Source organism: Macrobrachium nipponense, chromosome 8 (assembly GCF_015104395.2).
Source record: "Macrobrachium nipponense isolate FS-2020 chromosome 8, ASM1510439v2, whole genome shotgun sequence".
NCBI lineage: Eukaryota > Metazoa > Arthropoda > Malacostraca > Decapoda > Palaemonidae > Macrobrachium > Macrobrachium nipponense.
Window position 1 is genome coordinate 31,830,546 of NC_087203.1, and position 12,351 is coordinate 31,842,896.

The following is a 12,351-nucleotide window of genomic DNA, read 5'->3' on the forward strand; positions in this document are numbered from 1 at the left end:
GTCACGTGATCCTTGTGACGGTGGAACGTGTACCTATATATGTATAGTTTTGTCTAGATGTAATGATATGTATAGCTTTGTCTAGATATGTATGAGAAAGATTAGATATTGGTGGTGTCTTTCATGATAATTAAATTACTTACTTCATGACTTCTTTCTCTCATTCAATTCGATTTACTTGCTCACTAAGATCATCTACTTCTTGTCTGCATTGTTTAGAGAGAGAGAGAGAGAGAGAGAGAGAGAGAGACCTTGACATTTAAGCTATCACTGTCTAGCCAAAGTACCGAAGGATGTGATGAAAAATTTATCAGCAGGTGAGTAGTACTTCACTTCAAAGGATTTTATTTCTTAGCGGGAATTTATTCAAGAATTCATATGTGCGAGTACATAATTATTCATTTACTCATCAATTTCACTTTTATTTGTTAATTTCCTTGTGCTATCTATAGTGCGAGTAGGTTAAAAACGGCGATTCGCTCTTCACATTCTTGCTTATTCATATTTTCTCATCTTCTCTCTTCTTCATCTTTTCCTCTAAACATCCTTCTCTTTTATTTGCTACTGAGTATCATCGTCTTTTTACAGTTCCAGGAAAATGATGAAATATGAAAAGACCATCGTCAGCTCTTTTTTTTTCTCCTAACCCACTTCCTACTTCTTCTCATCATCCATCCCTTTCCAAATTCCAGGAACCAAAAGAAAGAAGAAGAAAAAAAGAAAGAAAGAAAATACTGTCTGACAGTCAACAAATGTCATGGCCGTCAACCCACGTTGTGACTTTTCGCTTTCAGTAGGTGATTTATTGCTCAGATCGATGCTATTTGCACGTGGGAGTATTTAGGATTTTGAAGCAAGTAGAATGTTTTATACTCTTGCGCGGCCAGGATGCCCGCCTCACCTGAGAGAACAGTTAGATCAAACTGAGCTATTTGTTAATCTAAGAGTGAGTTATGTACTTGGTAGAAGTGTTTCAGGTGTCCGAAAATGGGATTTCCGGATATACATTTTTTTAAAATTTGCGGATACGGCTGTGGATGCAGATATCAATATTTTAAATTTGCGAATGCGGATGTGGATGTGGATATGAATATTTTAAATCTGCGAATGCGGATGCGGATATCAATATTTTCAATTTGCGGATGTGGATGTGGCTGTGGATATCAATATTTTAAATTTGCGGATGCGTATGTGGATGCGGATATCAATATTTTAAATTTGTGGATGCGGATGCAGATGTTGATATTTGATGACCATAGCCTCGCGGGTGTATACACGGACGCAGATACTTCGTAAATCTAAATAATTTAGATATATTTAACAGTTAAAGATGATTTCCAGCCCCATAATTCAAAATCATGTTTTACCACAAAATTTGATGTACTAGTGAAAGTAGAAACATAAGTGATACTCGTGTATGTGTGTGTATACATACTTTCATATGAACGTACAAAGAGTAACAGCGATACATGAACGTTATAGTTGTCTTGGAACAAGGTTATTTTGTTGCCCATTGCAAGATAAGGGTAACAAAACCCAAAGCCATTCTTCGCATTAGAGAGAGAGAGAGAGAGAGAGAGAGAGAGTGATTTTGTTGAAAAATGCAAAACCTTGCCTTTATGATAACTTCTGTAAATGACATGAAATTACTAAAACAAATATGCACAACAGAGTCACTTATAAATTATATACCGTATGAAATGTGTAATTGTGCATCGTGTATTTTGTATAATAAAACGAACAAAGTTACAGCCACGAAGAAAAGTGAAACAACCGAGATGCTTTCGTCTTATTACCAAGACATGATCACGTAGAAAGAAAGAAACTCGCAATCAGTAATTCCTACCACATTACTAAACCTAAGAGGCATTATGGTACTAGAAGTGTTTCTTTGTTCACCGTAGACTACTGACAGTGGAAAAAGCGTTCATTTATTGACATTCAACTGCTTTGAAGCCAAGCACTCCGCGCCTTTCATTATTCACCATTTTTTTGTGTACACTACTGGGTGGGTGACCTTGACCATTAAGGAACTATTCCTGGAATCGTGATTCACAACCGTATTTATGCGAGAGTTCGCTCGCGTTTGCAAAGCCCACTTGCATGTATGCTATTACTCTTCCTTCATACAAGAACCGTGAACATAATATGATGGCGTTTTTTTTTTCTCTTGTTATGTGGAGTTTTACTCGCATGCAGGCATGTGGGTGAACTTAACGGCGCGCTTTGAAAATTAAACTTGTTGATGAAATACTCTCTCTCTCTCTCTCTCTCTCTCTCTCTCCAATATATATATTATATATATATATATATATATATATATATATATATATATATATATATATATATATATATATATATATATAGGGATTTCTAGTTAAAAGAACTCCTTGATTAAGAGCACAGATCAATAGGACCGGCGACTCAACTTAGTGCCTGGTTCTAGCCCAGACCCGAAAAGACTATGCAAATAAAAATTTACACACACACACACACACACACATATATATATATATATATATATATATATATATATATATATGTATATATATATACATATATATTTTGTAACGGTCCTTTTCTGCTGTTACTAAAAATTAGATTCCTTTCTTACCAAACTCTGTTCACAACCATAAGCTAAGTCCACAATCAGTGGAATAGCTCTCACATGATATCAAGAGTGCAAAAATTAATTCATGGGGGAAACGAAACACCACAAAAACACTTAAATTTAATACAAAACATAAAGACAGAAGTTATTCCTGAACCTCACAGTACATATATTAATGAAAATCAATCACCCTGAAATATTTATAAAACAACGCACTTACCCAATGAAGATAGTAAGGGCAAAGATACATCCAAAAGAAGAAGGGGTTCAGACAGGAGAAGGTATTCGGAAAGTAAGAATAACCTAATAATCACAAGCTAAATACCCTAACGGTGGTTTCCCTCCTCTGAAACACTGGAGCTATTGCCGTGATCTCCTTAATTACATATGAGTTTCTGTCCTCCGTAACATAGGAGTTATAACCGTGATCTTTATAAATATTTATATGTCTCTGCGTCCAGAGACAAAACTGAAGGGGCGAAGTGATGAATGTATATATGGTACTCGACCGGGGCCATAAAGCAGCGATCCTACGTCCACGAGGATGATCCTCCAGGAAACCCGGGACGTCCAAAAGAAACAAGTCGAAGATCGCTTGGATATCCCAACAAATATCAGTCACCTATACCTTGGCAAAGCGAGAGCCCCTCGACATTTACTGAGCCGAGGGTGAAGCAGGATGAAGAGTAATCCTTCAAGATTGAAAGTACGTCCAAGGAGGCGTTATGTATCAAATCCAGCAGTCACCAGGAGTAATAAGGCTCAGAGATCAACTGACTCCTTCAGTCGAAAAAATCTCCGACACAGCCACGGTGACAGCACCACTCGCTCACAAATATATGGAAAGACAGAATGGTCATTAGTGGCACCAAACAGACAAACCACGGGGAGGAGGGACAAAACAAAACTAAATGGATAATAATACAATTCATATACATAACAAAAACAAGAATAATAAAATAACTAAGAATAAAATATCACAACAAAGTGACAATATATATACGTATATATACATGTATATATGTGAACATAAACATATATGCACATATTTACATATATAATAAATATATATATTTTCGTATGCGTGTGTGTCAGGGAGCCTTTGATAATAATTAATCAAATGCAATACAATAAAGGGGTAATATGCTGCGTGAAAAGTATAATCAGCCTTGATAATGAAATGCTAAAGCATTATGTTATGTTAGACACCCAAGCACCTATATCAAGTACCCTTTCGCTCTGTGTCTGAAGTTGCGCCTGCGCCAACTTTTAAGCTGAAAGACGCATGCACAAAAAAAAAAGAAAAAAAAAAAAACTATTCTGAAATACTTTTTCTTAGAAGGCGGGAGGCGTTCAGTGGCAATTTTGTGTAATCTCTAATTATCACTCTTCACTTCGTCCAAGGCCAGTTTCTCTTGTTCAGCTCTCTTTTCTTCTTTGAGCGCAAATGAGTAATTTTACTCCATGATATGTGTATTTAACTCTTGTTCTAAAATTTTAGTTCGAATCCATTTCGCCGAAGAGCTCCACAATTTATTATCTTAATGGTATGTTTTTTTAATCATCTCAGGAATTTCTTATCATAATTCATAAAGCTGATATTGTGCTCCAAAATTTTTGATAGTTGTTTGTATGCCGTATTTTTGACGCGTATTTTGATACATATGATTATTAAGCTTGAGTTGTCGCTTCTTGCAATATCGCAATTTGCTAGTTTAAAAGCTGTAATGGCCGCCGTTGCAATTTATATTGCCTTTTTAATCTAGTTACGACGTTTCTTGATCTTTATAGATGTTATTTCTGAAGGGTTTAGATGACTCCATTTTATATCATAGTTGGCAAAAGAAGTCCACATCAGCGGGGTCTTTCTTGCGACCATTTAAGTATATTCTCAAGTGCTTTGAGTTCTAATTCGGCTTTCGAATATATATTCAAGTACTTTGTATCTTATTCAACTATCAAATATATATATGTGTAATTATATATATATATACATATATATATATATATATATATATAATATATAATATATATATATATATATACACAGTATATTTTCAAGTGCCTTGACTTCTAACTTGACTATGAGGTATATCTTCAAGTGCTTTGAATTCTAACTTAGCTATTATGATATATCAGCAAATCTTTGTGTCATACCTCTGTATCCAAAAGCGTAAAGATAATTACCGTAGGTTATGACCCTAATGCGTTCATTGCTGAAAGACAGGGACATTAATCTTTCTTTTTTTTATTCATAATAATTAAAGCTATACTGATAATTGTTTATTACCATTGATATTTTCATTCTCTTAAGGCCTCAGCTTGTCCAAATATTTGATACTGGCGGATAATTACCACAACTGCCATATAATTAATTCCATTAAACCCTGTACCTACTCTCTTTACACGCTACCGCCCTACCGTTTTATCCAATTACATGTTGATTATGAACTTCGACCTAGTTTCATGTAATTACTTGCTTCTCTACCTTCTACTTATTCTTTTTAATTGTTATGTAAAGAACTGTGATATCCCGAGGGACCTTTTGACTTCTCTTATTCCTCATATTTTGGGATACTGTTTTACACGAAAGCCTTGAAATCCTAAAAGGAAATGAATGAAGATATGCTCATCCAGCGGAGACTGAAGTCAGGGATTAACCCACAATATTATGTAAATTATCTTAGATGAATTTTCCTTATTTGTGGGGCGGGGGGTTAAGTCATATAAATATTGAGCAACACTGGTTTGAAGTATTGCTTTTAGACTGAAAGCTACAAACTTTACTTAATCAAAGAATCACTAATGATTTGTAAATGAAAGCGTAAATTAATGTAAAGCATCAAAAACAATATGGTACACATGCACAGAGTGGATTAATTAAAGTTATGAATATATTACATTCAGATATTTATAAATATTATCCTGATGTATAGAAAGTGTCCATGAAAAGTGACTACTGATATAAAACAGCACATTCTCTCTCTCTCTTTCTCTCTCTCTCTCACTCTCTCTCCTCCACAAGGAATACCTCGTTCACTATAAAAAGAGTTGATTGATGAAAAGTGACTGTTGGTATAAAAAAAGGTAATTAATATCTCTTTCTCTCTCTCTCCCTCTCCTTCTCTCTTTCCTCCACAGGGAATACTTCGTTCACTATAAAAAGTTGATTGATAAAAAATGACTGTTGGTAAAAAAAAGGTCATTAATCTCTCTCTCTCTCTCGCTCTCTCTCTCTCTCTCTCTTTCTCTCTCTCTTCGATGGGGAAATACCTCGTCGACTGTTCCTTCGTATTCAGAGGCAGATTTCCCCTTCCTGTCAGGCTGCAATGTAATTCCAACCAGGCCAAATATTCCTACATTTTTTACTCCAAGCCTTAGAGTTCTCCTCCTGTTTCCTCATCTTTTGCTTCTTAGAAGAAGAAGAAGAAGGAGGAGGAGGAGGAGGAGGAGGAGGAGGAGGAAGAAGAAGAAGAATATACAACTTAGGCCAAAGGCCAAGCGCTGGGACCTATCAGGTCATTCAGCGCTAAAAAGATAAATTTGAGAGTAAAAGGTTCCAAAGGTGTCACAGGAGGAAACCTCGGAGACGCATTATGAAACAACTGTCAGGAGAGGGTGGAAAGTAAGAGGGAAGAAAGAATAAGATAGGAGGTGCAGTAAAAGGAATGACAGACGTTGCAGCATGAGGCCGAAGGGACGTTGCCAAGAACCTTAAGTAATATGCCTGCAGTGCACCGCCTGTGAGGTACACTGACGGCATTAAACCCTACACCTACAGGGCCTCTTGATTCTTATGCCCATTATATATTTCATTTCATGTTCTTGCTTTCTTCGAGTCTGGGATAGAAAAGGAGAATAGGTCGACAGCGCCATCATCCTACGGCATTAAAAACTAATCCAACAGATATTCGTGAATTTTCAAACCAACACATACCAATTATATTATTCGAATTTAATTTCCTTCAGATAAAAAAATAAATCCAGCGGTATTCACGTCACCGTCGTGAAGCCATAATCTTCCGTCACGTTGCTTCCCGTGAGCAAAATTTTAGCCCTAATGACGGCCATTTCAAGATAATGCAAATGGCCTCGATTTTCGTCTGATCTTTTTCCATCTTCCTCATACCAGGGATGATATTTCTTTCTCCTCGCATGTCAGATTTGCTATTCTCCGCCATGACATCTCTCTCTCTCTCTCTCTCTCTCTCTCTCTCACACAGTTCGTGGTGCATGTGGTAGCGTTCTCGACTCACAAACGAGTAGGTCCGTATTACATCCAGGGACGATGGAGGAAAATTTCCAGTGTCCCGCCTCTCTTGAGCTAAGCAGTGCATTAACTAGCAGTGCATTAACTTCCTGGCTTTTAGTTGACTTGCTGTGGGTAACAATTGTTGGGAACGGTAGAAGAAGAATATGAGAGAGAGAGAGAGAGAGAGAGAGAGAGAGAGAGATGCAACTGTTAGTTCTCCGTCAAAATGTAAACACACCACATCACATGAAATCATGCAGACGAGCATCAGTTTTCAGCTAGTAATTTTCTGTCTTTGGTGTCTTTGTGTGGTGTCGTTTACATAATCACGCACCCTTACAAGCGCACGCGCACAAATGCTAGCCTGCTACAGCCTTATTATCTAAGAAGCGTTTACGGTTTTGGTACGGTTATTCTGTCTATATGTAAGATTACCGAAAAGTGATAAATGGATTTTGAATCTTCCATGGGTTTTAACCCGGTATGTATCCACCTTTGCGGCGTGCTTAGTAAAAGGCAGCTGGAGATTGCCGTAAAAACATAAACAAAAGACTGTAAATATAAAATCTATGACCACCGGGAAATATGAATCATAGATAACGGCTCCCGAAAACCCTTGGTGGTAACTGTATTGGAAAGATCCAAAATTTTTAACGGACCAGTGTACCTAAAGTAGGTTAAAATAACCCATCAAAGAGAATCAAATTCCATTTTGTGCTGTTGGTTCACTGAAGAGAAGTTAAGAAGATGCAACCTGCATGCACACTATGAGTTGCAATCCTCAATGGATCTATAGTACTATAGTAGATTCACATCAACCGTGCATCTGATGTCTAGGCCAGTCCCTTACGACGCTCATGATTGGCTGTTGATAAGCCAATTACAGGGCTGGGAACTCCCAGTCTCTCGAGAGAGTTCACATAGGCAGGATGTATGTTCTACCTCTACTGAGGGATACTTTTGAAAGACGTATCCCTCAGGAGAGGTATAACATACATCCTGCCTATGTGAACTCTCTCGAGAGGCTGAGAGTTTCCAGCCCTGTGAGTGGCTTATCAACAGCCAATCAGGAGCGTCGAAAGGAACTGGCCTAGACATCAGATACACGGTTGATGTGAATCTACTATAGTAGTGTCTTACAGAAGTTAGACGAGGAACAAGCGATCTAAAAAAGGGAACCTATAATCATTCTTAATGAACAAACGACTTTCAAAACGAAAGGTATAATCATTTCTAAGGGTAGTCAGTCATGAATGACTATTATGACGCTAAAACCAGTTTCTAAATGACTTCCATATCGGTTATCTTTCATACCGATTTCGAGGTAGTCTTTTGGTACATGGCTGCTAGACCCACTGCCTCGCCCAAAGAAAAGTCAGAAAGCTTATATACCAACAAGAGAAGGCATTCTATGGTGGTCACCCACCACAGCAATGACCAGAGCCAAACATGTAACTCCGCCTGATCGAACGACTAGCATCCTGTTGTGGGGGGGGGGGGGGGGGGGGGGGGGTTGGATGTTACAACTGTCAGTGCACCTAATGCAGTGCACTGTAGGGATTACTTAAGGTTCTCTGCAGAGTCCCTTCGGGCCCTAGCTGCAACCACTTTCATTCCTTTTACTGTACCTCCGTTCATATTATCTTTCTTCCTCCTTACTTTCCACCCTCTCCTAACAATTGATTTATAATACAACGGCGAGGTTTTCCTCCTGTTACACCATTCAAACCTTTCCACTGTATTTCCGTTTCAGCGCTCAATGACCTCATAGGTCACAGCGCTTGGCCTAAATTCTATATTCTATTCTATATTCTATTGTGAACGACTATAGTAGATTCACATCAACCGTGCATTTGATGTCTAGGCCAGTCCCTTACGACGCTCCTGATTGGCTGTTGATAAGCCAGTTACAGGGCTGGAAAGTCTCAGTCTCTCACGAGAGTTCACATGGATAGGATCTATGTTCCACCTCTCCTAGGTGATAAGTCTTTCAGGAGAGGTGGAACGTACATCCTGCCTATGTGAACTCTATCGAGAGACTGAGAGTTTCCAGCCTTGTGATTGGCTTATCAACAGCCAATCAAGAGCGTCGTAAGGGACTGGCCTAGACATCAGATGCACGGTTGATGTGAATCTATACTATAGCAGGATAGCGGACGTGACAACGCTACAAGTGATGTAGGATTACACGAAAGGGAAGTTGCGAGTCTATATATTTTAGCTCCCCTGATTTCTTGCGTGTCGTGACTCACTCCTTTTAAAGCCATTTTGCCTGCAAGGTCGCGGGAAGCGTTCAGCCCTCCCTGCTCTACCTCTCCCCCAACCTTGGGTAGGGGGCGGGAGTTGGGGGCTTACCCCGTGGAGTAGAGGAAAGACGGGTGGTGGATTACTGTACACGAAGTTTAGTTTTTGTGACTCAGGCTATTCTTTGGCTTATGTATATATATAATATATATATATATATATCAATAATATATATATATATATATATATATATATATATATTATCTGTGAAATTGACGCAGCCTATGGATAAGGCCACCAGATTATGTCCTAGATATTTTTTTAAGATTATTTTTTTTTTCCAAGAGTTTGCGCCCATGCGTAAAATGAAATAAAAATGTTTGAATTTATTTCGCACATGATTGAAAGTACTTTTTACAGTATTTGTAGCATAACTTGGCAACTGCAAAAGCACTAAAATGCTGAAAGTGAACCTGCCAAACGCAAGGATGTCGTACATATCTAGTTTTGCAAAATGAAGAAAAAAAATGTATCTTCACCATAACTGACTCTGTTACGTCTAGTACTTCCGACATAGATGCCAGAGATCACTATTTCAAAGTGATGAATTTTAAATGGATGATAATTTGATATGGACGCTTCTTTCCGTCAACAAAACGACCAGGGAGGAAACTTTCGTGCGACCTGGTCTTAGTTTTCCTTCAACTGGGAACCTAACACTCTTTTGCAGCCCAGGCCGGAAGGAAACAAGAAAAGGAAAAAGAAGGCAGAAGGTCGGGCTTAACAACGAAGGAACTTAAAGATAGATTTGAAAAGGACTAAAGCACAAACATTACTCTAACAACCTTAAACAGTTCAGTCATTTCTCTGAGGATTGGCGAATCAATTTTCCCTTTGTTTGATCGGGAAAACGTAGTACATTTCTCGATGCATACATCAAGAGCAAACGATGAACTGGAAACTACGCCTGACACGGGGTTGGGGAAGACAATCGCTTATAATGAGAGTCCTCCCTACCTGAGGTTGTTTCGCGCTGACAATAAAACCGAAGAGGAATCACGCGACCCCGCCTGCTGCGGTGGACACGCCAGTTTCTCCGGGGTACTCGTCGTCCTGCAGTGGCCTACTTCTTCCCCCTTCGGGTTACTGGGACTTTACACTCTGATAATAAAGCCTTTCCCTTTCAGCTTCTTTAGAAGGTGCTTCATACTTCAGGAGGGTGCTCCTTTCTGGAGGGTGCTTCAAATGCTCAACCTTCTCAAGGGTGTTTCTGTCACAAAGGTGCTTCATTTTCTTTAAATTATTATCAAGTAAGCTCCCCTCTGGATAGTGTTTTTTATTTGACTCAAGATTTTCAAACGCCTTTCTTTAAATTGCTTCATCCACTTGAACTACTCAGGACCGTCCCTCACTGGAAGGTGCTTCATTCATTTGAATTCATCAAGAGTATTTTTCTGTGGATTATGCTTCAGGCACTGTAGCTTATCAAGGGCGTTATTTCCTATAGGTGTTCGGCTGGATAAACGTACTGGGATTCCTCTCTGTCAAGGAGTCTCCATCCTACGAACATATCAGTGGTGTTCCTGTCTAGAAGGAATTTCATTAAACATATATTTTTAAATAGTGTTTTGGTTTCTAATATGAGCTTAAATGTATCAAGGCTGTTCCCCTCTGAAAGGTGCTTCATTTACGCGAGCTTACCACAGGCGTTCTTGTACAAAAGTTGCTTCATACGCTTCAACTTTTAAAAGACGACCCTCTTTGGAGAGTTCTTCATACGCCTGAACTCATTAAGGGCGTATGAAAATCATATTTTGATTGTGCCATGATGAGCTTGTGAATTAGCAGAACATTAGACCGCAAGACTAAACAGCTTCAATATACATGATAAAAAAAAAAATACAAATATCATAAGCAAAGGACTAACAACCAGGTCTGAAACAGGATTAAATGATAAACTCGTAATCGATAAAAGAGAAGGAAATAGGACCATGATGTCGAAATGATATAACAAAATAGAGCCAAAGGTAAAAAGGACAAGAAAATGGGTCTGACCCCTTCTCTGCCTTCTTGCCATTCCTTTTCTTCCATGATTCTCTCAGCTAAGTAACGTGCTATTAAGCTAAGCTTTTTTAGGTATCCTATTTAACTATGTATTACGTAATTATATTCATGTCACATCTTTGATTACTTCTTATATGTTTTTTTTTCTCTCTTGGTACAGATGCATGATGACGGCCAATCATCTTTCTCTTCAGTCCCTAAGGGCAGCCAGTCAAGCCAAAGATATGGTGAGTATATTTTTTCTATACGTCAGTGATACACGAGGACTTTATTTATGTTCACGATATGGTGAGAAAATTTCCTGTGTTCATTCTGATTTTATTTATACAGATTTTTGGCATTATGCCAAGCACTGGGGCGACTAAGGCCATTCAGCGCTGAAATGAAAATTGATAGTCAAAGGTTTGAAAGGTGTTACAGGAGGAGAACCTCAAAGCACTTGCACTATGAAACAATTGTTAGGAGAGGGTGGACAATAAGATGGAAGAAAGAGAATATGAACGGAGGTACAGTAAAAGGAATGAAAGTAGTTGCAGCTAGGGGCCGAAGGGACGCTGCAATGAACCTTAAGTAATGCCTACAAAGCACCGAATAAGGTGCACTGACGGCGCTAACCCCCTACGGGGTCTGTGTTCATGATACGGTGAGAACTTATTTCTGAACGTTCACGAAATGGTGATTACTTTTATCAATCTAGACATTAACGAAATGGTGATTAACTTTTTTCTAAACGTTCACGATGATGAGTATTTACACTTTCCTAAACATTCTCGATATGATAACTTTTTTTCTAAATTCACGAAATGACGAGCACTTTTTCCTACACATTCACTATATGGGGAGTACATCTTTTTCTCAACGTTCACGCAGTAATGAGAACTATTTTCTACGCAATCACGATATGATGAGTAACCTTCTCCTAAACGTTCATACCTTTTGCCATGTCATTACTTGTAACAAAAATGAAAATATTTGAGTTTCTTCTGTTATGGTGAAAGTTTAGGCGTTTGTCATCAAGGAACTAACCTCAGTTCGTATCTGAGTGTGCAATTTCCGCTCCTTTTTTCTGCGAGTGTAATTTTCTACTTGTCAGTTCATCTGCTTTTAGAGAAAGAAAATATGTTCGTAGCGAATACGTTTGGGAAGTCTTGATTTTCAAAAGTAAATTTAACTCTCGTAT

At 38.4% G+C, this 12,351-nt stretch overlaps 1 protein-coding gene across 1 annotated transcript in view; it reads left to right on the forward strand.

Moving 5' to 3' along the window:
• Positions 1–252: 252 nt before the first annotated feature.
• The window catches only part of LOC135222641 (katanin p60 ATPase-containing subunit A-like 2), a 59,600-nt gene continuing 47,501 nt past the window's right edge, over positions 253–12,351 (forward strand). Inside the window, 2 exon segments of the mRNA XM_064260771.1 lie at positions 253–317; positions 11,332–11,398. Of these exon segments, the coding sequence (XP_064116841.1) occupies positions 11,336–11,398 (63 nt within the window). The 5' untranslated portion in view covers positions 253–317; positions 11,332–11,335.